Raw genomic sequence first — 27,120 nt, 5'->3', positions numbered from 1 at the left:
TGTCTTCAGAGATGTCAATTTCACAACAAGGAAAAACCAAGCCCTGTTGCCGTCACTATTATAAAATATATATGTATAGATATATGTGTTTTGTTTTTATTTATTTTTTACAAAATGTGTATATTAATAGCTTTGCACAAATATTTTAAAGACAAATTTAGCTAGTCTAAGAACTTCATGAAAATAAAACAGGCAGATAAATACTTTATGTGTACAAAGCACTACATCAAACATCGTCGGCGGGCAGAGGAGGTACGTTAATCCTTGGTCTTGTAAAAAATGCTATCTTCTCCCTGCGATTGGAAAGAATTACAGGTTAGAGGCTGATAGAAATGCAGTGAAAGGTGGCAAGAGGCTCTGCCATCAATGACAGCTTTTCTGACTCAGAGAACACACTGAATTTCAATCCCCAGGGCACATCTGTATACAAACCCTCTAAAGTTTCTTGCCCCGGCCCCCTCTCTAAATTTTAATAGAAGTTACAAAGCCCCATGAGGGCTAGGGTTTGTCTCCAGTGCCTAGAACAGTGCCTGGTATACGTAGATGCTCAGCAAATATTTTCTTTATGAATAAATGAAAAACTATACACGGAGTTCTAAATCATAGTTGAAGGAAGATAGCTATAGTGTTTTATACTCTTTCATGATGGGGAGGTAAAAATTCACGGTATAAAAAAATTAAGGCTAGGGGCTTCCCTGGTGGCGCAGTGGTTGAGAGTCCGCCTGCCGATGCAGGGGACACGGGTTCGTGCCCCGGTCCGGGAAGATCCCACATGCCGCGGAGCGGCTGGGCCCATGAGCCATGGCCGCTGGGCCTGCGCCTCCGGAGCCTGTGCTCCACAACGGGAGAGGCCACAACAGTGAGAGGCCCGCGTACCGCAAAAAAAAAAAAAAAAAAAAATTAAGGCTAGACGTCAGGCACACATTATTCAGCCCTAAAAAGGAACACTGCACTGATTCATGCTACAACACTGATGAACCTTAAAAATACTATCCTAAGTGAAAGAAGCCAAACACAAAAGGCCACATACTGTATGACTGCTCTTATATGAAAGGTCCAGAAAAGGCAAACCCAGAGAGACGGAAAGGAGAACGGTGGCTGCCAAGAGCTGACGAGAGGTTGGCATGGGGAGTGACTGCTTACCGGGGGTACAGGGTTTCCTTTTGGGGTGACGGAAATGTTCTGGAACTGAATACAGATTGTGACTGTACTAAGTGCCATGGAATTGTTCACTTTAAAATGGTTAATCTTATGCTTCGTGAATTTCACCTCAATTTTTTAAAAAGCCAGACACAAAAGAAAATAGATTGACTGGGTGATTTTCCTCATATAAAAAATAAAAACAGGGAAAGCTAATCTACACTATTCAAATTCAAGATGGTGGTTATTCTGGTGTGGGAAATCTGGGGGTGCTGATGACATTTGATTCTTGCCATGTAGGGTTTATGACAATTCACTGAAATATTTCATATATAGGACGATATGCATGCTTTCCTGTATGTCTATTATGCTTCAATCAAAAGTTAACTAAATTAAAAAAAAAAGTTAACTAAAAAGGCAAAGGTGATACACATATGTATCTATATGTAGATCACTGTGCTGTTTACAGGAGCAAACGTTTGGAAAGAAGCAGGGTATAAAATAGGTAAATTATATCTGTTAGATGAGACATTACAGCCAAAAAAGATAACAGATGATGTGGCAAATGGGGTATTTTAATTTAAAAAGAGCTAAATGCAAACTCGAACCCACACTGTGATTACAAGCAGCATGAAAAAACAGTGTTTAGAAAACAAGATCGGAAGAAACTCCGCACAATGCTAACAGCAGGGGAGATTCCTGCTTTGTCCTCGACTTCCTGTGGGTCCTTCTCAATACTTACTTTACTCTTTATAATGACAAAGGTATGACAGGAAAAAGCAAGCGGGAGAGTGAGGCCTGGGCTTCTCCCCACCTGAACGCCTGCACCTGGATGGGCTCTTTGAGGTTCTGCCCGCGCAGCTGGCACACCCCTTTGGAGGCCTTCTTCAGCATCTTCTCAGCTGCCTGTTCTTGATGGAAGTCAAGTTTGGTCTGTCTCGTCTGGAACAGCAACGCGGGGTGAACCAGACGGGTTTGCTTCCAGTTTTAAGGAAGACCGATGGAAGCCCCTGCCAGCTCCGGGCACCGGGAGGCGAGAAAGGCCCGCCCGCCTGCCCCCTCCCCCCGTTGGCGGGCCGGGGCCTCACCTGCCTCTCGGCCTCCCGCAGCAGGCTCCGGAAGCGCTCGTCGCGCAGCAGCCAGGCCGGGGGCTCGGCGTGGCCGCGGAGCTGGGCGTCCTCCAGGCGCTGGCGCAGCTCGCGCAGGGCGCACAGCTCCTCGTTCAGCTGCCGCTGCCGCGTCCGCGACGCCTGGAGGTCCAGCTCCAGGTCCAGGGACGTGCGCGCCGCCAGCGCCGCCAGGGAGGACCTGCAGGGCTGCGAGACGGCGGCCGTGAGCGCGCCCACCCCGCCCGCGCCCTGCCTGCAGCTTCTTCCCCGAGTGACCGACCCCACTGGAGGGAGACACCCGCAGCGTGGCCCGACGCCAACACAACACGGATGTGGGCCACACGGGTTCAAACCTCCACTCCGGTAACGAGCCAGTGACAGCAAGCTGTCCGCTGTAATGACGACCTAGGCTTTGGCTAAAGCGCAGAGAGACAGACCCTCTCACACGGGGCAGGAGGGCGTCATCTTTCTCAAGTGCTACTTGACAATATAAGCAAGAGCCACAAAATGTTGTGTTTTCTTTGGTTCTGAAATTGCATTTGACTTGCATCTGAAAGGCACAGCTGGTGATGTGCAAAAGGTTTATGACAGAAAAAATCCTAAATACCTGACAAGAGAAAAGTGATCAAATACATTATAAGGCCCGCAGAACACGCAGCTATTGTAAAAAGATGAAAAATATACCGACATGGCAAAATCTTAATGGCCTACTGTATAACGGGGAAAAAGCACATTATAAACCACGTTGAGGGCTTTCTGGTTGAACACACACAAGCTGTCAAAAACGTTCCTCCCCAGGGAATTCCCTGGTAGTCCAATGGTTAGGACTCCCCGCTTCCAATGCTGGGGTGCAAATTCAATCCCTGGTCGGAGAACTACAACTGCAAGCCGCGCAGCGAGGCCAAACATCAACAACAACAAAAAAAAACGCTCCTCCCCATACACGCCTGAAGTAAGCAAGTCTCTTGTTTTCAAGAAAGCTCTAAGACGAGAATAGACTTTTGTACACAGAGCTGAGAGCAGTACTTCCCACGCCATGGCTAACAACGCTGGGGAAGGCAGTTAGTGCAACAAAATCACAAATCCACGAGCCTATCAGCGTTGCTGGGAGGACTGAATATGCGTTTTACACACCCATAACACTATTTTGCACATATACAGAAGTTAAATGCAAATCTAAGTGACTTAATAAACACAAACTCATTTAAAAGCTCCGCTGAATTCATAGCAGAGCTCACTCGTTCCCAACCACAGGTGACTTGGGCCCTCAGGGGACATTTTTGGTCGTCACAACTGGGGGAGGGAGTGATACTGGCAACTTGTGGATCAAGGCCAGGGATGCAGCTCAACGGTCCACAGTGCACAGGACAGCCCCCAACAAAGACAGACCTAGGCCAAAATGCCAACAGCATGGCTGCTGAGAAATACTTTTGTTGCCGAGTTATGTATTTTCTTATCATTCTCAGTCAGCGGCTACTCTAAATACAACCACCACAAGGAGATCTGGGACTTTTTTTTCTTTCAAAGAATTCTTGCCCGGGCACTACCTTACAAATTAAAAGTAGCAAAAGTGTGTAAACTGGCATGATGTGGAGAAAGAATCCGGTGTATATAAAGGAAAACTGTAGAACAGTCCTATGCAGGAGAATGCTCCAAGTTGAAAGACCCAAATTTTCTAAACTGTATATACTCCCTTGTCAAAAAAGAAAGAAGAATCTCTTATACAGAATGGCTGTTTATTAATTTATTATATTTTAAAACGTAAAGATCATGTATTATCTTAGATTATGACATTATCTTAGGAAATCAACAAATATGGGTAACATATTGACATTATATACACTTTTAAAAATTATATCTAAGTAAACAAGGAAGTAAACATATTACCTTTCAATTAATCTTACCTAAAATATTACCCCTTCAGGTTTGTAGAAGTAACTCCCAGGGTACATACAGACGGCAGATCAGTCTACGTGGCACATACCTGCTTATAGCGAAGGGTTCGTCTTTCCAAAGTGTTTCGGACAAAGGGGGACTTCCGGGGCAGCGTTGAACTGTCGCTGTCACTACGATAAAGCTACACCAAAAAGACGGAGGTTCAGAAACACTTCCTCAAGAATTCAACATTCATTCTCTGTGTACTCTGAACTGGATTATTTTGTTTCTCGAGCAGGTGCTCAAACAGTTATGACGTTTAGAGCTTTTACCAAGACTTTGGGTTTCGCTTACAAGAAGACCCCACACAAGAGTTTCAGGCCAAACAAAGACAAACCAAATAAGCAGACCAACCCCCAGCCCCACCCCTGCTTCAGGTCCATCAACCGAACCAGCTGAGGTTTTCCAGGCTAATCGAGCCACACAATTTCGGTCCTGTCAATGCCAACTGCCACTCGGTACGGTGTGACGCCCATGAAAACCCGCACTCTCCTCAGCGCCTGTCACTTTTTATCAGTCATTCTCATCTGCCGTGTTTCTAGCTTTGGCAAGAGCTGGGAAGAGTGGCGTTCCAGATAAGAGCCTCGTTCCTGGCAGGAGGACAAGCCCACACCACTAACACCCACCCTGCCCGTCAAGGGAAAAGGCCTGTCTTTAAAAAGAAAAATAAATAATGCCGACTTGACGGGAGCCGAGACGTTACGTATTTCATTTGGCGGCAGGTTTTCATTTCAGGATCAACATGTATCTGTGTGAAAGCAAAGTCCTGGCCTTCACGGCCTTACTTTCCATGCCAATGAACCCCAGATAGCAGGAAATGTTGCAGCACTGCACTTACGTGCCTCCCAGTCATCACAAACATATATAAAAACAGAGGCCTCTAGAAGCATCGCCGGTCAGTGCGTGTGTCTTTGTGCAGGGCGCAAAGCACAGTGCAGGGGCTGGAGGCCTGTCTCCGGGGAGGTGAAGGGCTTCCTCCTTCACCGCCCCGTCCTCCTCAGCAAGCAGGCGGGAGCCTGCTCCACAGGGGTTCGGCCGGAGTCTAGGATAAGGAAGGATGGCCTTCGATCAGGCACCTCCAGCAGCGTGATGAAGCACCAGGCCCCACAGCGCTGCAGCCTGATGGGGCGGGAGTGCCCCGCCTGACCCTGGGCTGCCCGGGGCAGCGCGACCGGGACACCTCACTGCGTGGGGAGAGGAGCTGCAGGCCTCGCAAACGTGGCCACCCGGGCCCCAGCCCCTGTTGCTCCCTCCTGTGAGTAAAGGACTCCCTGCCCAAGAAAGGTGGGCTCCCTGCTCAGCTCCTGGGCAGTGACCTGTGAGTCCCTAGAACGTTCTAAGTGTCTCTGTTTACCTGGGGGCCTTGGCCCGGCCGCACAGTCTCTGCTGACAATGTGAGGGGGGCCCTGGGCCACCAGCTTGACCCTGGAGGGGCTGCAGACGAAGGTCAGCCACGCCGGCCACCAGCTGTGCCCCGTGACCACCCCTACAAAACCCCTGGGCACCAAGCCTCGGGTGAGCGTCCCTGGTCGGCTGTGCTCCGGGCACGCTGCCACTGCTCCGAGAGGTGAGAGCTGCCGCACAACTCCTCTGCGGGAGAAGGGCTGGAAGCTCCGCCCGGTCTCTCCGGAGCGCTGCCCGACGCCTCTTCCCTCTGCGCGTCGGTCTGCACCCCTTCCCTGCGGCGCACCATCATCGTGGATACGACGGCTTCTCTGAGTTCCGTGAGTCCTAGCCAATTTCTGAGCCTGAGGGTGGGCCTGGGGACCCCTCAGTGTCTCCCACGTAGGCCTGAGGGTCTGCCTCTCTCATATGATCAAACCCTGGCTTTGCCCTAATGCAGCGGCTCCTTGGGAGCCCTTTCAAGGGAAGATGCTTTCTCCAACCACCCCCGTCAGAGGAGCGGGAGGGTCAAAGTTCTGCTCGAGCCACACGGCGCCCCAGTCTGCCGCCTCGTGAGCACTTATCCTCAACAGCGCCTCGTCTCTGCTAGTCCGTGCCGTCACTGTCACACGGCCACGGCCGGCCAAACTCCAACCTGCTGTCCTGTCTCCACGGACCACAGCAGGTGGGGTCGCCCCCTCCACCTGTCTCAGAGTTCTCAACCCTGAGTGCAGGTGAGGATCTGCCGGGAGCTCCAACCCTCTGCTGCCCAGCCCCGCCCGCGACCGATGAAGAATCCTTCCAGGCAGGTGGCAAAGGACTCCCGACTTACTCTGCAAACGTACTGGCTTCGCGCTCCGGGCGAGAAGGTCTGGGAACGGACAACGGTGCTGCTCCGCGTGAAGGGCGAGCCGCGGGCCCTGCGGCCGGGCCTCTCCTTCGGCAGACTCGCCACCTCTTCCGGAAAGAGATCTTCTGTGTTGGTTTCCTTATCAACCTAGATAGTAATTTATTGTTTACCACGACTCTTTCTAGAACGCAAGCATTAAATTAGTGGAGTCACCAAACAACCGTGCCATTTCCACTGGCGCTCTAACTGGCATTTCACACTTAACACGTCCAAAATGGAATTTCTGATATTCCCTCTGCCAAGGATCTCTACCTTCCCATTTGTTCCAGCAAAAAAAGGGTTCGCGTCATTCTGGACCCAGCTCTCTTTCATACACCCTATATCTGGTCCAAGATTAAATCCTGTTGGCTCTGTGTTCGAGATTAAGCATGTTTTGACCTCCTATCACCAACCCTCCATCTGGGTCACCATCGTCTTGAGCCTGATTAGCGCAGGAGGCTTCTCACCCGTCTCCTGGATTCCACGCCTCCCTCCTCCCTTCAAACCCTCTCAACACAGCACCAGGGACATCCTGGTAAAAACTGAAGTCAGACCCAGCAATTCCACTCCTAGGTGTATACCAAAAAGACCTGAAAACAGGTGTTCAAACAAATACTTGCACACAAATGTTCATAGCAGCCTTACTCAAACAGCCAAAAGGTGGAAGTAGTCCAAACATCCACGGGCGGATGAGAAGATAAACAAAACGTGGCATACTCATGCAAGCGATGAGAAGGAGGGAAGTGCTGGTAGATACTACAGTCTGATGTACCTTGAAGACATTAGGCTGAGTGAAAGGCCAATCACAAGAGGCCACATGCTGTATGAGCCATTCATTCATTAATTTTTACTGAAGCATAATTGACTTACTATGTTGTATTGGCTTCAGGTGTTCAACATACTGATTACATATTTTAATACATTACAAAACGATCACCATGATAACTCTAGTTACCGACTGTCACCACACAGAGTTTACACAATACTATTGACCTTATACCCTATGCTGTACAGGACATCCCCGTGACTTACTTATTTTATAACTGGAAGTTTGTACCTCTTAATCTCCATCACTTATTTCCCTCATCCCCACCCCCTCAACCCCCCTGGCAACCACCAGTTTGTTCTCTGTAGCTATGAGTCTGTTTCTGTTTTGTTATGGTTGTTCATTTGTTTTGTTTTGTTTTTAATTCTACATATAAGCGAAATCATGCAGTATTTCTCTTTCTCCAACTTATTTAGCATAATACCCTCTAGGTCCATCTGTGCTACTGTAAATGGCAAGATTTCCTTCTTCTTTATGGCCAGTATTTCACTGCATATTATGTATATACATATGTATGTGTATATATGTGTGTCTGTGTGTATACATATATACACACATATATACCCCATCTTCTTTACCCATTCATCTATTGACAATGGACACTTAGGTTGTTTCCACATCTTGGCTATTGTAAATAATGCTGTAATAAGTATAGGGGTTCATATATCTTTTCTAACTAGCGTTTTTGCTTTCTTCAGAAAAATACCCAGAAGTGGAACTGCAAGATGGTGTGGCAGTTCAACTTTTAACTTTTTGAAGAACCTGCTTACTGTTTTCCACAGTGGTGACACCAATTTACATTCCCACCAACAGTGCACAAGGGTTCCCTTTTCTCTACATCCTCTCCAATGTTTGTTATTTGTTGTCTTTTTGATGATAGCCATTCTAACAAGTATGAGGTGATACCTTATTGTGGTTCTGATTTGCATTTCCCTAATGATTAGTGACACTGAGCATCTTTTCATGTGTCTGTTGGCCATCTGAATGTCTTCTTTGGAAAAATGTCTATTCAAGTCCTCTGCCTAGTTTTTAATCAGGTTGGTTGTTTTTTTGATGTTGAGTTGTCTGAGTTTTCTGTATAGTTTGGATATTAACCCCTCGTCGGATATAACGTTTGCAACTATCTTCTCCCATTCAGCAGGCTGCATTTCTGTTTTATTGATAGTTTCCTTCACTGTGCAATAGCGTTTTTTTTTTTTTTTTTTGCAATAGCGTTTTAATTTGATAAAGTCTCATTTGTTTTTTGTTTGTTTGTTTGTTTCCCTTGCCTGAGGAGAGATATCCTAAAATATATTGCTAAGACTGATGTCCAAGAGCATACCTACCTATGCTTTCTTGTAGGAGTTTTATGGTTTCAGATCTTACATTTAAGCCTTTAAACATTTTAAAATTGAATGGGAAAGTAGTCCAGTTTGATTCTTTTGTATGTAGCTGTCCAGTTTTCCCAACACCATTTATTGAAGAGGCTGTCTTTTCCCCTCTGTGTTTTCTTGCATCCTTCATCATAGATTAGTTGATTATATAAGTGTGGGTTTATTTCTGGGCTCTCCGCTCTGTTCCATTGACCCATGTGTCTTTTGTGTGTGTGTGTGTGTGTGTGTGTGTGTGTGCGCCAGTAGCATGCTGCTTTGATTACTGTAGCTTTGTAGTACAGTTTGAAATCAGGGAGCATGATACCGCCAGCTCTATTCTTCTTCCTCAAGGTTGTTTTGGCTATTCGGGGTCTTTTGTGTTTCCATACAGTTTTTGGATTATTTTTTCTAGTTCTGTGAAAAATGCCTTTGGTATTTTGATAGGTATTGCATTCAATCTGTGGATTGGCTTGGGTAGTATGGTCATTTTAACATTAATTCTTCCAATCCATGAGCATGGTGTATCTTTCCATTTGTTTGTGTTGTCTTCAATTTCTGTCATCAATGACTTAACACTTTTCTGAGTACAGGTCTTTTACCTCCTTGGTTAGATTTCTTCCTGGGTATTTTATTCTTTTTGATGCAGCTGTAAACTGAATTTTTTAAATTTCTCTTTCTGATAGTTCATTGTTAGTGTATAGAACTGCAGACGATTTCCGTATATTAATTTCATATCCCTTAACTTTAAATGTTGCCACTTTACTGAATTCACTGATGAGGTCTAGTAGATTTTTGGTCGCGTCTTTAGGATTCTCTGTGTATAGTATCATGTCATCTGCAAACAGTGACAGTTTTACTTCTTCCTTTCCAGTTTGGATTCCTTTTACTTCTTTCTCTTGTCTGATTGCTGTGGCTAGGGCTTCCAATACTATGTTGAATAAAAGTGGTGAGAGTGGGCCTTGCTCCTGATCTTAGAGGAAATGCTTTCAGCTTTTCACCATTGAATATGATGATAGCTGTGAGCTTATCACATATGGCCATATATGGTCAAGTTATGTTCCCTCTCTACCCACTTTCTGGAGATCTTTTATCATAAATGGATGCTGAATTTTGTCAAAAGCTTTTTCTGCATCTACTGACATGATCTTGATTTTTATTCTTCAATTTGCTAACATGGTGTATATCTCTTAGATTGATTTGTGGATACTGAACAATCCTTGCATCCCTGGGATAAATCCCACTTGAGCATGGTTTGCTAGTATTCTGTTGAGCATTTCTGCATCTATGTTCGTGAGTGATATTGACCTGTAGCTTTATTTTTTTGTGGTGTCTTTGGTTTTGGTCGGGGTGATGATGGCCTCATAGAATGAGTTCAGAAGCACTCCTTCCTTTTCAATTTTTGGAAATAGTTTGAGAAGAATGAGTGTTAACTCTTCTTTAAATGTTGGTAGAATTCACCTGTGAAGCTATCTGATCCTGAACTTTTGTTTGTTGGGAGTTTTTAAATTACTGATTCAGTTTAATTACTAATAATCAGTCTGTTCATATTTTCTATTTCTTTCTGATTCAGTTTTGGGAAATTGTATGTTTCTAGGAATTCATCCATTTCTTCTAGGTTGTCCAGTTTACTGGCATACAACTGTTCATAGTAGTCTCTTATGATCCTTTGTATTTCTGTGGTGTCAGCTGTAACTTCTTTTTTTCGTTTCCTTTTTTTCTTTTTTTTTGCTATGCCATGCAGTCTGTGAGGCTTAACCACTGGACCACCAGGGAAGTCCCCTCTTTTTTTCATTTCTGATTTTATTTATCTAGGCTCTCTTTTTTTCTTGATGAGTCTAAAGGTTTACCAATTTTGTTTATCTTTTCAAAGAACCACTTCTTAGTTTCACTGATATTTTCTATTGTTCTTTTTAGTCTCTTTCATTAATTTCTGCTCTGATCTTTCTTTCTTTCCTTCTACTAACTTTGGATCTTATTTGTTCTTCTTTTTCTAGTTCCTTTAGGCGTTTAAAAAAAAAAAAAAACCTCCCAAATGCAGATTTTCAACTGTGAGGTGGGTCAGCACCCTTAACCCCTGTGTTTTTCAAGGGTCAACTGCAGTCGTACTTTTGGTACACCTGTGGGTGGAGATGAGCTCTTCCTTGCTCTGTCATCTTGGCTACGATCCCCTGGAGTCTGATCTTTTAAACCCTGGATGATTCCATTTACACAAAACAACCAGAATTGGCAAATCCATAGAAACAAAGCAGATTGGTGGTTGCCAGGGGCCGGGGAGAGATAAGGGAGAGTGAATGCTAATGGTTATGGGGTTTTACTTTGGGGTGAAAGAAACGTCTTGGTACCAGAGAGAAGTGGTGGTTGCACAACATTGTAAATGTATTCAAACTCACTGAAATGTTCACTTTGAAAGGGTTCATTTTATGAGAATTTCATGTCAATAAATTATTCTAGGAAAAAATTTAAAAAGTGAGTCAGATCACATCACCCCTGGGTTCAAAACTATCCACCAGTTTTCCAATGCTCTCAGAGAAAAAGCAACAGTCCTGAGTAGGCCCTATATGATGTGGCCCCTTGACTCCCTCTGTCCTCAGCTCTGATGCCTCCTTACCCCGACCCCACCTGCACTTGCAGCTCCCTGCACCTGAATGCCCATACCCAGCCCCACACAAGGCTCCCAGACTCCTTCCTTAAGGACTTTGCTCAAAAACTGCCTTCTCAGTGAGACTTCTATGACCTTTCATTTCTATTATAAAAAATATATAAAATTAACCATCATGGACTTCCCTGGTGGCGCAGTGGTTAAGAATCCACCCGCCAATGCAGGCGACGCGGGTTTGACACCTGGTCCGGGAAGATTCCACATGCCGCGGAGCAACTAAGCCCGTGCGCCACAACTACTGAGCCCACGCGCCACAACTACTGAAGCCTGCGCGCCTAGAGCCCACAGTCCACGATAAAAGAAGCCACCACGATGAGAAGCCTGCACATCACAACGGAGAGCCCCTGCTCTCCGCAACTAAAGAAAGCCCGCACGCAGCAATGAAGACCCAACGCAGCCAACAATAAGCAAATAAGTAAAATTTACCATTGTAACCATTTTTCATTGTGCGGTTCAGTAGTATTGAATATACTTACATTGTTGTGGAAGAGATCGCTAGAATTGTTTCACCTTCCCAAACTGAACTCTGTCCTCATTCAACAACGCCCCATTTCCCCATCTCTAGCCCCTGGTAACCACCATCCTACTTTCTATCTCTATGAATTTAATTACTTTAGGAATCTCATATAAGTGGAATCGTATTGGATTCATTCTTTTGTGACTGGCTTATTTCACTTTGCACAATGTCTTCAAGCTTCATCCATGTTGTAGCCTGTGACGTGACTTCCTTCCTTTTCAAGGCTAACATTCCACAGTACATATATACCACTTTTTCCTTATCCATTCAGCTGTCAATGGACACATGGGCTGCTCCCACCTCTTGGCTACTGTGAATAATGCTGCTATGAACGTGGATGTGCAAGTATCTCTTGGAGACCTGCTTTCAGCTCTTTTGGATGTACACCCAGAAGTGGAATTGCTGGATCATATGGTAATTCTATTTTTAATTTTTTTTAAATAGATTTATTTATTTTTGGCTACATTGGGTCTGTACTGCTGCGCACAGGCGCTACGCACAGGCTTTCTCTAGTTGCGGCGAGCAGGGGCTACTCTTCGTTGCGATGTGCGGGCTTCTCATCGCCGCGGCTTGTTTTTGTTGCCGAGCGTGGGCGCGCGGACCGTGTGGCTCACGGGCTTAGCTGCTCCGCGGCATGTGGGATCTTCCCGGACCAGGGCTTGAACCAGTGTCCCCTGCATTGATAGGTGGATTCTTAACCACTGCACCACCAGGGAAGTCCTAATTCTAATTTTTTGAGGAAACTCCATACTGTTTTCTATAGCGGCTGCACCATTTTACAGTCCTGATGCTTGTAGATGCCAATTCACATTACTAAATGTAACCCTTTCTAAAATGGTAAATCTTTCTAAAAATGCAAACCCTGCTTCCCTACCATCTCATTCTTCAGTAGCCCCTTTGACTATCGCAAATGCTGCTGTATTTTACTGGTTTACCCTGTCTGTTACCCACAGGGCAGGACTTTCCATTTGTTACTTTGCTGTTGCATCTGCAATGCCTGGCAGCTACCACATGCACATGGAAAGAGATAATGCAAATGCGGTGAAGAACTAACAACTGGGGAGTCTAGCTGAAGGGGATACGAGTATGTGTTGTACTATTCTAGCAACTTCTCTGTAGATCTGCAGTGCTTCAAAATTAAAAGTTGAGGGAGGAGGACACACCAAGCTAGCCTCCCACAGCTACTGCCCCTGACGTGGGCCAACGCTTGTCAAACTCTTAGAAAGAGGAATAATGGCCATGACCGGCAGCCGCGCCCAGAACATCTCTCCGCCCGAGGCACTGCATGGGCTGCAGTGCGGGAGGCTGCAAGCAGGCAGCTCTCACTTCTCTCAGGACCTGTGTTTTGGACTGAGATCAGGGGCTGTGGTGGTAGATGTTCTGATGAGTTGAACAGTTGGGAAACGAAGTTGCAATCGAGCACCGATACAGTGTCTCCCAACCCCACTGCGTTCCTTAGACATTTGTCACCACAAACCTGAAAGATTTCCCCAGTGGAGATACAGTGATGGGCACAACTAGGATCGGGTGAACAGAAGGGGCAAAAGGATGCTTCACTGCTCTTAATGTCAGAAACGGAGAAAAACGACAAGCGTCCAAAACGTTAGGGACCCACAAAACACCCTGAGCCACACGCGGCCCTGAAGATGGCACACGAAGGAGTAAAAATCCACCCCGTTTAATTGTCCTTTCCTTTTAATTTAAAGTAGACAGACGTTTCCATGGTACCTGCTGTTTACAGATCTGAGGCCACTCACTTCAGTTCCCTCGCGCAGGGCACACAGGCCCTCCTTCCAGGGCAGCACCTGGTGCTGTGAGGCAAAACATCAGGGGCTCCGCGAAATCCTTTGTCCTTTTCTGCTTACCTTCAGAGGTGGGGGCTGAAGTTTCTCCGGGCCATAAGGGTCTGCCTGGCCAGCAAACGTGTGTCCGTGGATGGAGCTGACACCAACGCAGCAGGGCTCTGGGTGCGGGGGGCTGGTCTGGGCGCAGCTGCTACAGCCACTGTCCACCGAGTCGGCTTGCCAACTCCTGAAAGCGGGCATGGCAAAAGCCCCCGAAACGTTCATCAGGGCACTGACTTTACTGCTGCACTCAGAGCACAGCAGCAGACACACCCAATATTTGCTTCCAGTGACTGAAGACGGTTGCTTTTCTTATAAAATGAAAGGCAGTTCTGTTTCGTAGGGAAGACAGAGCTACAAGGCCTTTCATTAAGAGGGTCTGTCTGTGTGTATCGCCCAATTGCAGCCGCTGAAGATGCCAGCATCCCGGAACCCCCTCTCCCCGAGCCCGTCCAGCCTCCTGCCCATCCCTGAACACACACCCTTCCCCCTCTGCCGTGCACTTTCCCTTTCGGAAATAAATTCCTCTCGAAAATAAATGCAGAGAAAGCTGTTAGGAAGAAGTAGCAAGCTTTGGAAACACGATGCTCTTTATGGAAAACCGTGGAAGTAAAGCAACACGAAAGTGCTGCTGGAAAGGACCCGCCGGGAAGCGATTCCCTCGCGGTGCCTGCCCATCTGAGCTATTCCTCTACTGCAGACACGTCTGCCCCGAGTCCAGCGCTCACCCACGGGCTGCTCCGGGGAAGACGTAAAGGGGCATCGCATGATTCCATTTACAAGAAAGGCCCAGGACAGGCAAATCCCTGGAGATGGCACGCAGACGGGCAGTTGCCAGGGGCTGGGAGGACTGGGCGGACTGGTAATGGGTATGGGGTTTCCTTTCGGCACGATGAAAACGCCCTCAACTTGAGTGTGATGTTGGGGGCACAGCTCTGTGCCTGTACTAAAAACCACCGAATTGTCCACTTAATGGGTGAACTGTACGGTAGGGAGATTATATCCCAATAAAGCAGTTAATAAAGAAAAAAACAAAACTTAAAGGGCCCTATTGTATTCAATCTGGGCAGAGGGAGTCCCTCAACAGTCCCCCCCTTTAAGAGAAATTCGAGGAACAGAGGGAAAGGTGAAAAGCCTATGCGCAGAGCTGGGGTCAACGTACTGCCCTCATGCAGACTGGCATACGATCCCCTGTGAGAATCCCGACTTCTGGGCAAAGGTACCGAAGAGCCCGCCGCACACATTCTACGCAGCGTGGCGCCTGACGAACACCCCGGCGGCCTCTCCCCCGAGGGGCTGCTGGCCGCGCTCACCTCTCGGACACAGCCTCGGCCTGCTCCGCCCTGCGCTCCATCTCCACGACCTCCTCCTCCGTGTACTCCAGCTTCACCCGCTCCTCGGCCAGCTCTCTCTCCACCGCCTGCAGCTGGGCCGTGGTTCTCGCCAGCAGCACCGTCACCGCGTCCTACAGGACCAAAGGGACGTTTCTAAGCAGCAGCCGAGGCCAGCGGCGTGCGGGCGGCAAAGCGGAAAGCGGCGCGTGCACGGCCCGTGGGGAGCATCCCTGCTGCCGGGCTGGTGGCCGTCCCCGGCTGCTCTCCAGCAGGGAAGCAGCTCACCCCCGACTGGCAGCAAGACAGTAACTTGGCCTTTCCATGTGGCTCTGAGGACTCAAATTTTAAAGCAACCAATGCATCACTCATGATCATGAACAAGTTGCATTAAAGAATATTACCATGAGTGGCCACATACATCACTATAGTCCGTTTTTATTACTTCCCTTGAAACCCTGCTTCTTCGTCGCCACTGTGTTCTAAGTCTACACGCGTTTCTCAGAAACAATGTCCCCAGGAAAAGCCTGTCTCAAAGCCAGGCCACTTACTGTCTTTCCAGACGTGGCGGCCACAGGGTCCCGGGAGTCGCTGTGTCCCAGCCGCTCGTCCTCCCGCCGCGGGGGCTCAGGGCCGGTGAACACCTGCACCGAGTACCAGCGCAGCTGCATCTCGCTCGAACCATCGTAATCAGCCAAGTTAATCTGAGCAATGCCCTGCGTGGTGTTTAAAAAAAAGCAGAACAGGCCCTGAATGACTACACCTTAACAACCAATGGGCATCAAAGTCACCCTTTAATCTTAAGCAGAAAGGCCATACAATGTGTCACTGCTATTCAAAGGACTGCAGTAAAATGAAAGTCATCAAAAAGGATTGTAATGGGGGTGGCTCCTCGCTTGCTTGTTCAGCCCAATCAGAAAGTGCTAGAAGGGGAACGGGGCAGAGAATCGACGACATGGAATGGTGGGTCAGGCTCAGGATCTGCCACTCAGAGAGTCGCTGATTCTAGCAGGAATTTTTGAAAAAACAGAGGACTGGTGTAAAATAATATAAATAAATAACCCCACCCCCCCCCCCAAAAAAAAAGAGAGAGAGAGAGAGGATTGGTGGAACTCTCCAATCTCTAATTCTGCCGCTGAAGGGGTGGGACCAAGGGGGAAAATTCCAACCTTGGGAAGAAAGCACCCTGGCTTCCAAGCCCTGGCCCTGCACTGGCTGGCCGGGGTGAAGACGGACTGCTGACCTGCCCAGTTATAAGGTTGCCAGATAAAATAGAGGGCATCTGGGTGAACTGCAATTTCAAATAAACAGATTTTTTTTAAATAGAGGTACGTCCCAGATATTACATGGGACATACTTACACTAAAAGGCATCCATAGTTTCTTTGAAATTCAAATTTAAGTGACCATCCTATACTTCTATCCACCAAATTTCTCAACGCAAGACAGGGATAATGCAGAAGCCGTTGCACAGGAGTTTTGCAAGTATTAGCTGAGATAATATATTTAAACTACAGAACACTTGACAAGATAAGGGGTCTTATCATCCCTTTCTGTCCTCCCAGCTACAGAGATCACTTGACATCGGGACACCGGAAGGAGGGGAGGGAGGGGGAGAGGGGGAGGAGGGCGCCGTACCAGCAGTTCTTCCTGCAGCTGCAGATTCACTGAGCACACGTATAACTGAAGGGACTTCAACGTCACCATGCTTGAATGCACAGGGATTCTGAAAACTTCATTAAATATCAGGGGGGCTTGCAATTTCAGAGCCTTAGAGCAGTAAGTGTTTGGCGTGCCGGAGTCAAGCGGGGGCAAATAGACGCGGATGTGTCTGGAACCAAGAGAGGAAGGAAAAAGCAGACAGAGGCAGCCTGACACATCTGCACGTGACACGCATGGACCACAGACGTGTGCACATACGCCGCCCTGCTCCACTGCCCATGTGCAGAATTTTAATGTCTTTTGGAAAAGATCCTTTTCTCAACTAAGAGTAAGCCCAAAGAACTTACGTGCCCCTGGAGATCGGGGAAAACCCAATCACAAAGAGAAGACTTCCAAGTCAGTGGTTAGGACTTCAGGGGGACTCAAACGGAGGTTCTGCTTTCACCATCTTTGTGGGAAAACATCTGCACTGATCTCTCCACGGCCCCCTGGCTCCCTCTCCAAGCCCTACCTGCCTTGCCTCTCAGAGTGCTTGCCCACCCAGGCACCCGCCGGGCTGGGCTCCCGGCCCTATCCACCCCCAGCGTGGAAGCCAGCACCCAGGAGAAGCTCCAGCATCAGTGGAGTGAAGTACACGTCAGGGCGAGCAGAATCCCAGGGCGAACCCTCAGCCGCTGAAAACCAGGCTGCTTCCAAGGCCTTCGGGAGGCCAGTTTACAAAGACGACTCACGGAAGGGGAGGGCACCGTCGGGCGTGAACACCCATCACCGGTGGGTTCACCCGCCAGGGTAAGTGGGACCTCACACCCCCATCGGGCACCCATCTCCCCACTGGGGACAACACAGATTTCCTTCTCCCTGCTCGGACAAGGATGCCTGAGCCCAGCCTGAGGCCTCTTCGGGCACCTCATCAGATCGCAAGAGCCGAGTGTGGCTGTGTCGCCACCAGCCTTGTGACCAGAATGGACCTTTTAAGCCCCAACGCTGCCGATGATGGGCACCCGGCACTATGTCAGCATGGCCACGGCACATAACCAGCCTGGCTCCAGTAACTCCACCTGCCTCAAATAATAAACCAGCCTCTTCTTAAAACTTACAATACTTTAGATTTCAGACAGACACCCCCTAGCATTTTATCGTAAAGTCAGGTTTCAAGACAGTCTTTTCCCTCCCCAAACTGCCACGTGCAGCAGGTCAGCCAGTGGTGCCGTGTGGAGGAGGGCCCGGGGGGAGGACACGGCCCCCGCTGGCGCGGGAGCTTACATTTTGCAGTCTTCCTTCACCACCAGCCCAGCAAAGTTCTTCAGTTGGAGCACGTTCACGAGGAGACACTCGCTGGCACTGTCGTGCCTAGAAAATAAAATGCATGTTCACAGACTACAAATGCCCCACGGTGCAGAAATCCTGCTTGAACTACTGCAGTGGTCCTCACCCCACCCCCAGGGGACCTGTGCAAAGTCTAGAGGCATTTCTTACTGTCACACTGAGTGGAGGGGGGCTACTGCGTGTAGTGGGTGGAGGCCAGGGCTGCTGCTCAACATGCCAGAGGGCACAGCACGGCCCCCCACCGAGAGTGACCCAGCCCGAACGTCACGAGTGCCGAGAAACACTAGGATGACAAGAGTGAGCAAAAGAAAGCTGCTGGGATGTGAACATCCTGCCTTGTTCATCTGAACACTGCTGGTTACTACCTTTCTAGACACTGTAGCTAGAAACCAGAACGCTTAGTGTTGCACAGCACCTGACTACCCCAGCTCCGGCGGGAACTTCCCCGAGGGCCTGACTGTGCCCATGGGGTGAGAGTCCCCGGCTGTGACTCGCTGTTGGAGGACGGCAATGGAGCCGCTCTTGCCCATCTCTCCTTCCCGCCACCTCTGTCCCTTCACCTGAGACCGCTGAGATGGGCCCGGGGGCACCCAGGCCAGGGAGCAGCAGCCGGATCACGCGGGTCCCTCCATCCCTCCTGGCCTGTGCGTGGAGGTGTGAGTCGCCGGGCGGGCCCCAATCTACCCATGGTCTTTACGAGCAACAGGGAAGGAGTCTTCTGTACTCACAAAAATCCAACATGGATCTGGGGCCCCTCGTTACCGCAAGCGTCTCCACGCGCAGGGTCGTCAGCATCCTCGCTCCTGAACACAGTCGGAAAGGCACCGCGTTATTCCGAGGGGGCCTGGTTACCTCGGACTCGGCAGAAGCTCTCTCACACTAGGGGTGCTTCTTACTGAGAAGGGCTTTATTAAGTTGCGACATAAATAAATGCTTTAAGTGACTGGCAGGGCACGGCAGGTCCCCAGGATCCGTGACGTCACCTCCCAGGGTACCTGCTGACGAAGTGGCCTCTTTGAGAAAATACCTCTCAAAACCACATGTGATATTTACGACAAAGATCAAAAACATATACTCTTAAAAGCTTTGCAGGGGGGACTTCCCTGGCGGTCCAGTGGTTAAGACTCCGCGCTTCCACTGCAGGGGGCGCGGGTGCGATCCCTGGTCAGGGAACTAAGATCCCGCAAGCTGAGCAGCGCAGTCACAAAAAAAAAAAAAAGTTGGCGGTAAGTGAAATGTATACAGATATCCGAGCTGAAAAAAATGACATCAAAGGTCTCAAACAAAATAAAGCCCACAAGGGGTTTTGTCCTTGCAAAGTGATTCCTCCAGCTAAGGAAAGGGGACGGGGGAAACATCCATTTCTAGTGAACGTCTTTTCTAGAAAAGCAGGTCTCCCTCGCACACTGGTTCTCCTTTTCCGGCTCCACTGGGCTCATGCCTTCCAACCCCCGGGGCCGGAGAGAAAGCAGTCATCCTAGATGCCCGAAGCCAGGCCAGTCCCCAGACGCCACCTGGGAGCAGAGGGGGTCCGTGGGGATGCTCAGGGCCCCTCCCGCATGGAGACAAGCCAGGAGAGCTGCACCCCGGAGACACACAGAGTGTCAAGCCAGACAGGTCTCGGCAGGGGTGCCTTTTGGGAAGTCAGCCCAGGCAGGGGAGAAGGTCAGCTTCTAACCTTTTGGTGGGAGGTTCAAACACGCCGCTGTCGCTGGCCAGCGAGTAATCGGACAGGCAGGCGGACACGCAGCGCGCTCTCCGCTCCAGCCTCTGGGTGCTGTCTTCTCGGGGGGTCGCTGCTGCAGGCGAGAGACACGGCCGGGCTCAGGAGGCGACAGTGCGGGAGCCCAGGGCAGAGCAGAGACAAAGGCACGAAGTGGCAGAGACAGGCCAGCACGTGTGCAGATGTGTGTTTACATGCACTCTGCTCGAGTCTTTCCTTATATTGGAAAATGGAACAAACAGGCTTCTGGGTACTTCTTTAAAAGCTCTTTAAATGATCATCAATCTCCCTTCACCTCCTTAATGAGCGCACAGGTCAGAAGGTGGCGGGAAGGCCCTTGGCGTGGCCCTTTGAGAGAGTGCCACACGGGAAAGCCTGGAGAGAGATTTCGCCTGCACGTGGACGGCAGCGCGCTCTCCGAGAAGCAGGTGGGGGGTGTTTCCTCCTTGACGCTGCTTGGTATTCTCCATACTTTATACAAGGAACACAGGCTACACTGCTTTATAATCAGAAAAGAGAGTTTTTAAAAATCATCAAATAACCCCCAACAAAATGGAGTGACTTTCGAGTCAGAGGACACAGATGCACCCAGACTGGGCCTTTGCCAACGTCTCCGTGACCCCTCTGCCGCTCTAACTGCAGCGTCCTCCTCAGCAGCCCTGGGGCCACACTGGCTTCCAGAACTGTCTCCTGGGATTAGAAAGGACCATCACTGGGCGGCTTATTTTTGTCTCGTATCTATTGTAACCAAGAGCCAAAGACAACCACTGACATTTTCCCTTTTATCATTTCATCAACTCTTTCTACTCCTTCCCTCACAGCAACAAGTTTCTTTTAACAAAAGCAACAGAAACAGGCATGCCGTCTCCCGCTGCTAAATGTGACGATGGACACAGGAACCTCAACGCTTCTGAGAGAGGCACACACGGTTAGAACACAGGCTTAAAGCATGAAGCCCCAAACTGAGCCTCACTCTGGCATCACGATGCCTCTTGTTAATAATGCAGGTCCCTCTTGTCTCTCTATGTTCTCCGGCCATCTAAGCTCTAGAAACTGAAAATCTAGACACCTGTGCACCCCTGAGTTGAGGGAAATAGCGAGTCCACCAATGACCGTCTCTCCGTTCAGCCAAATTATTATTCACAGAACAATTAAACCCAAATATATTCATCGGGGTACAAAACAGACAGGGCTGTGGCCTTTGGTCTCACGATGTTAACTGCAGACAAAAGCCGACCTTTCAAAGGCCTGCAGCGCCCAGCGTGGGGGCCACCGGCCCCGCCTCGGTCAGGGGCAGAAGCTGGCTCCGTCCTGGGGTGGCCGGAGGCACCGACTCTCAGATTGTAGATGACGACTCCCAAGTCCAGCTCTGCTCGTCACCCCGGCCCCACGGAAGGACCCAGAGCCTCCAGCTCTAAACTGCAGATAGAAGCCCTCAGTTGGTTCCATGGAACCCCAGCAAACACAATGGCTCACTACTTCCATTCCCAGCCCTGACACTCGGCCCTACATGCCTTTAAGGAAGTAACACCACACAATGATCCAGTTAACTTCCAGGCAACCCAATGGTGCGACTGCCAAAATTTCTCTCTCATTGCAATGAAAGTGGATGAAGAGAGAAAGGAAATGGGGGAATCAATCCTCAGTGATCCTGGGTTTAGCACATTCAAGGAGCAACTGGATGCAGGAGTTGACAGAAGGAGGTACGGTCAGCACTTGCCCTGGGTGAGAAAGAAAGCACACGGCACACCCCACAGTACACACTGCAAGCGTCTGCTCTTGGGCTTCAAGGCAACGAGACGGAGAGTGGGGAGCAACGCCAGTGAAGTAAGGAATAAACAAGCTTCCACACGTTCATTTTATAAACCTCTGACCTTTCCATCGTTAAACACAGACAAACAGACACTGAGACCTAAGGACAGCAACGCTGCTTGACAAAAGGGAGGAAAGTATAAGGAAAATCACATCGTGGGCAAAGCTGCCAGCTGGCGTATTAAAATAACGAAAGTGTTAAAGTCTGGGGAAAAAACGCAAGAAGGAAAAAATACGTCAAGCTCTTAGAAAAGTTCTTACACAACTTTCATAGCCAGGATGAATACCGTTCAAACGACAACAACAATAATGAGCAACCGTTGATCTACATTAAAGCACAGCTATGAGCTATGCCCTTCCTGACCACACCCCGACCATCCTAAATACACTGATTCACTGCACAAAGATGTGGCACAGCCTGACCAGCAAGGCGAAGGAGAAGTCCAAGGTCACTTACAGTGAACGTTTCTGTCGAGCCGCATGAGAAAAGAGATAAAAAAAAAAAAGCACAAAGTGAAAAAACTGTAGAATTTAAGCCAACAATTTTAAACAGGGTCTGAATGTAATAAAAAACATCAATAAACAAATGAACAAGGTTAAAATATTTACCGACTTATATTAGCAAATACCAGTGGGAAATGAAAATAGGAACGGATTTCAAAATCATGACACATTTGATTTTCAAAATGTGGGGAAGATAAAATTGTAGTAAACATGTAAAAACTGTTAAAGATGACAATTTATTTCCCCACTCCCCTGCCCCACCTTCTGTCCCCTCAGGTTGATTTAAAACACAATGGGCAATTCTGAATTTTATGTTACTAAAAATTTTTCTCACTAAAGCTTCCTTGAGTCGAACTTAGACTGTATCGCTCTTACTCAGACTGGAGAGTAGAGGGAACTACGTGACCTCGGGCGTCATAAATGAGGGGTGGGGTTAACATAACGAGTATTGAGATCCTCGCCAACTTTATGAAGCTGCGATGACTCTAGGCTTCATAAGCATCACGGGAGGCAAGGAGTCACCCTGTGTCCATGCCTGAAGCTGCTCACCCAACCCAGCCCTGCGAAGAGCACCTACCAAGACCTATTCACTAAGTCAAGTACCTCTAGTTTGTATTCTACCCAGAGTGTCATATATGAAAGCACCACGAGGTGGCAGTATCTGACCACACCATAAACAAAGACTTCCCAGTCTAAGCTTGAAGCACTGTAACATCCACCACGAAGTAGAAAAGAAAAATAAAGAAATCAGAATCAGAAATTAAGTCAGCTCTTCCCCTTCCCACCCAGTCTTTGCCCTGGACCAAAAGCGGTGCTGGACCTTGTGTGGATTTCCTGCATAAGTAGACAGACACTCTTGTATCTCAGCCTTTAAAGAAAAGTTGGTACGGGGGGGGCTGGACACTGAGAAGAGGAAGCTCAAGCAACAGACGCACGATTCAGTCCTTATTTTGTATTTTCTTTTTTGAATAAACATGGAGCACTGAACCTGTGATTGCAACAAAGAACAAAGCGAATAAAGTTCCCCTGTACATGTGAATTACAGAAATGACGTATCTGGGGATATGAAAGGTGTGTTTGCAAACGCAGAGGGGGAGACACCAAAACAACAGAGATGCCCAAAAGGCTCGGGGCTGCCGCAGAACATAACGGATCTCTGGTTAAACACGTAAATGCTACAAGAGACTATTATCTTACATATATATAATAACCCGCGTGGGTATACATAAAAAAAACCCGACAGGTAACAGAATGGTGGTGAATGGAAGAGCCCATAAAGATCACCTCATTCAAGGGCACGAAGCTGAGACTCAGCTCTATCTGAGGTTGCGCTCAAGGTCGCACAGCTAGTGAGTCAGCAGGGCAGGGAACAGAATCTGGGTATAAGCTGCTAGTTCGAAGCCATTTCTGCTACATCACCCTGGTTTTGTATTCACGTTTTATTTCCACCTTTTGCTGCTGACTGCTTAACAGTACATGACCAGGGTTTCTCAGCCTCGGCACTCTTGACATTTTGGCTGGATCATTCCAGCCACGATGGGGACCATGTTGTGCACTGTAGGATGTTGAGCACTGCCCCTGGTCTCCACCTACCAGATGCCAGTAGCACCTCACCAGCCCCACAGTGTGACAACTGAAAATGTCTGCCAAGTATCTCCAGGGGTCATAAACACCCCTGGTTGAGATCCACTATGCTATACAAATTATCTAGTGTTCACCTAAATGGAATGTCTAAAAACAGTTTTGCTGTGCAAATAAAAATTAAGTGGGCTGAACTTCAGGAATGAGAGGCCTGTTCTGATCTTCTCTTAAAATTAAGGAAGTTAAAGTCGCTAGAGGATGGCTCACAAAAGCACTCGGGGTGAAGATAAGGAGGGTGAAGCCCAGACTCTGCTTTGTGCACCAGCCATCAGCCAGAATACTCCCCACAACAGCAGTCTGGCCTTCCATGTGGGCTACAAGCTGACAGACGCTGGCACCAAGCAGAAGCTGAATTAACACCAACTGGACGGATGAAATTCTCATGGCTACACGTTTCTGGATTTCAAGAGCAGCGGAGAAATCGATTCGGTAGAAAGGACTGATATTTTCACTCCCTCCGTGATAGAATTATGTCCTTGAAAAGTACAAGGACAGGGCTTCCCTGGTGGCACAGTAGTTAAGAATCCGCCTGCCAATGCAGGGGACACGGGTTCGAGCCCTGGTCCCGGAAGATCCCACATGCCGCAGAGCAACTAAGCCCGTGTGCCACAACTACTGAGCCTGTGCTCTAGAGCCCGCGAGCCACAGCTACTGAGCTCGCGTGCTACAACTACTGAAGCCCGCACACCTAGAGCCTGTGCTCCGCAACAAGAGAAGCCACCGCAATGAGAAGCCCGCGCGCCGCAAAGAAGAGTAGCCCCTGCTCGCCGCAACTAGAGAAAACCCGCGCGCAGCAACGAAGACCCAACGCAGCCAAAAATAAATTAAAAAAAAAAAAAGTACAAGGACAAAGGATGAAGAGATGAAGTCACAGGGCCAACGGAAGTAGAGATTTCTGCCGGGCCACAGCCAGACAGCAGTCCCAAGGCTGGTCTGAGGCGGGCACACACACAACGCTGTATCTGGGCACACGCCCTGGAGAGTTAAGGCCCGAGTACTTCTTTATCAGCCTCCGAATGTGGAGGAACTGTCTCATTTTCGACAATTAAGTATATTCTGAAAACAAGCCAAATGCCTGGGAAAGACTACTTTGCCAGTTTCCATGACATTTCAAGGACCCAGGGCCAAAGCACGCAGAACGAGCGAGCGAGCAAGCGCGCGGGCCTCCTCTTGCCCTGGAGGGTCCTGAGGGCTCACCAGGCCACAGCAGAGCCAGCTGGCTTCTATGCGGATGCACGGCTTCCTCCCTGAACTCGGAGACCTTTCCTCCCCCGCCCCGGGGCACCCACCGGACCCATCAGTACGTACTTGCAGCCGTGGGAGCGGCAGCCGCTTGGGGTCCTCGCTCACGAGGTCCTTCCCCGTCCCCGGGACACCCATGCGGCGGCAAGGACGCCGCGCCCGGCGTGTCTTCGTCCCCCACTGCGGAGGCCTGAGCTCGCAGCCTGTCCAGGGCACCCACGCCCGCCACCTCGAAGGCGTCCCCGAGCTGCGCCAGGGGCGAGTCTCGCGAGGCCGGGAGGAAGGGCGTGTCCAAGGGCGAGCTGGGCGGGGACAGCGAGGACAGCGAGGAGCGCGAGGACAGGGACGCCAGGGACTGCGGCGTGTCCAGGGAGCGCCTCTGTTTGTGGAGGCCCGCGGGGCCCGGGGCGTCCGCCAAGGGGGCGTCTCGGCCCAGGGAGTCGAAGGGGACGAGGTCGAAGCGCAGGAGCGGGCCGCCCTCGGCGTCGGGCTTCTCGTACTGCGGGAGGCCGTAGATGTCGGTGAAGCTGACGGAGCTCAGGGAGCCCCGGCTGGAGGCCAGCGAGCCCCGGCTGGAGGCCAGGGAGCCGCGGCTGCTCCCCGAGGAGATGGTCAGGGTGCTGGCGGACAGGCTGAAACGAGAAGAGCAGCCTGCCTGGAGCCCGCGGCTGGAGCCTGCCCGTCCCCACCGGGAGCCGCGCCTCCGGTCTGCTCCAGAGGAGCAAAACTCTGCCTCAGCCCGTTCACCCCAGCGCCTCTTCAACACCTCTGAGCACCTGTGAGCGTTTTAAGACACCCCCCCACCCCCGCCCCTTCGTAAACATTTCCTTTGTTTCTTTGAATGTCAGTCGAGAGCAGTAGTTAACGTCAAGGGCTCTTGCTCGAGTTCAAGTTCCAGCTCACGCTCAAGACTAGCTGAATGCGTTTGATTTGGTCAAGGGCTTTGCCCTTTCCGAGCCTCCCACCTTCTCACCCGGCGCTGGGATGATAGCGGTTCCTGCCTCAAGGCGCTGTGAGGCGGAGAACTGAGAAAGTAATACACAGAAAGCCCTTAACACTACACTTCACGGTACGGTAAGTGCTTGAAAACTGCAGCTCTTACTGAGCATCCAAATCGGATTTTAAAGATATTCGTGCCTAATTAAAATGAATATCTTAAAAGGAAATAATTAAAAGTCTATGTGTGCATCTATGTAGATGGATATATACACTCCTGATGCTGTGAGTTACAAAATCCTTCGATAAATGATTCATTATTCTGAAGTCACTCTTGGTTCTCCTCGTATTCCTTGGATCATATATGAGTAGCTCCTCTTAAAAATATTGTGCATCCACACTTCCCTGTCCAGTGTTTACAACCACTGCAGGTTCCAAGTTCTAGGAGAGAAAACCAAGCCAAAGGGAACTGTGAAGTTCACAGCCACGTCGTTATAAGATAACAAGTTACCCACCTTTGTAACTGGGACTGGAGATAGGACGTTAGACGGGTAGCTTCTTCCAGCTGCATCAGGAGACAGTTTCTTTTTTCCTGAAGTAGAATCCTGTAGGTACGAAAAGAGTCCACTGGTGGATTTCAAAGATGCCAAGTATATTTTCCCAACAAGAAATTCAACTGTAAACTCCCCCAAACTGATTGAGGTGTCAATGACTAAATTCTAAAAAAGCACATCCAAGGTCATAAACACCAAGATAACAGACTGTTTTTGTCTTGCTTAAAAATGTACCACTGGCTACCTGAACAGTGCCTGATACACTGTAGAAGTTCAGCACATGGGTGGATAGGCGGATGAATGCATGGGTGGGTGGATGGGTGGAAAGACGGATGGATAAATCAATGGGTGGGTGGCTGGATGGACTGACGGATGCAGGGGTGGGAGGAGGGACAGGCAGACGGATAGGTGAACAGGTGGATTGGACGGACAGATAGCAGACAGGCAGATGGGCATACGGATGGGTGGCTGAGGTGTGTGGAAGGATGGGTGTGGGTGGATGAACAGATGAATGGGAGACTAGACTAGAATATGGATACAAATGTACAGCATGCAGTAATCTACTGGAATTCCTTGGAACAAATCAGGTTCCCTCATGCTAAGCCCCCTTCCAGGCCAAACTACGTGCAATTCTAAAATCTACAGAATTAAAAGATTAAACACAAATAAAATTAAAAAACAACTGCCACAGTGTTGGAGGTAGTTTTCTACCTACTTTTTTCAACTTTATTATTTT

General features: G+C 49.1%; 1 protein-coding gene across 1 annotated transcript in view; it reads right to left on the bottom strand.

The window, feature by feature from the left end:
• Positions 1–226: 226 nt before the first annotated feature.
• WWC3 (WWC family member 3) overlaps positions 227–27,120 on the bottom strand; it is a 120,409-nt gene continuing 93,515 nt past the window's right edge. Inside the window, exons 10-23 of the mRNA XM_065900894.1 lie at positions 26,346–26,435; positions 24,961–25,526; positions 19,651–19,771; positions 18,701–18,775; positions 17,910–17,996; positions 16,623–16,815; positions 15,537–15,701; positions 14,968–15,119; positions 13,676–13,841; positions 6,400–6,564; positions 4,234–4,326; positions 2,229–2,456; positions 1,955–2,082; positions 227–293 (exon numbers count right to left, since the gene is read on the bottom strand). Coding sequence (XP_065756966.1) covers positions 227–293; positions 1,955–2,082; positions 2,229–2,456; positions 4,234–4,326; positions 6,400–6,564; positions 13,676–13,841; positions 14,968–15,119; positions 15,537–15,701; positions 16,623–16,815; positions 17,910–17,996; positions 18,701–18,775; positions 19,651–19,771; positions 24,961–25,526; positions 26,346–26,435 — 2,296 coding nt within the window. The remainder of the gene's footprint in view (positions 294–1,954; positions 2,083–2,228; positions 2,457–4,233; positions 4,327–6,399; positions 6,565–13,675; positions 13,842–14,967; positions 15,120–15,536; positions 15,702–16,622; positions 16,816–17,909; positions 17,997–18,700; positions 18,776–19,650; positions 19,772–24,960; positions 25,527–26,345; positions 26,436–27,120) is intronic.

This window comes from Phocoena phocoena, chromosome X (genome assembly GCF_963924675.1).
Source record: "Phocoena phocoena chromosome X, mPhoPho1.1, whole genome shotgun sequence".
NCBI classification, from domain to species: Eukaryota; Metazoa; Chordata; class Mammalia; order Artiodactyla; family Phocoenidae; genus Phocoena; species Phocoena phocoena.
This window is presented reverse-complemented; position numbering and strand designations above follow the sequence as displayed.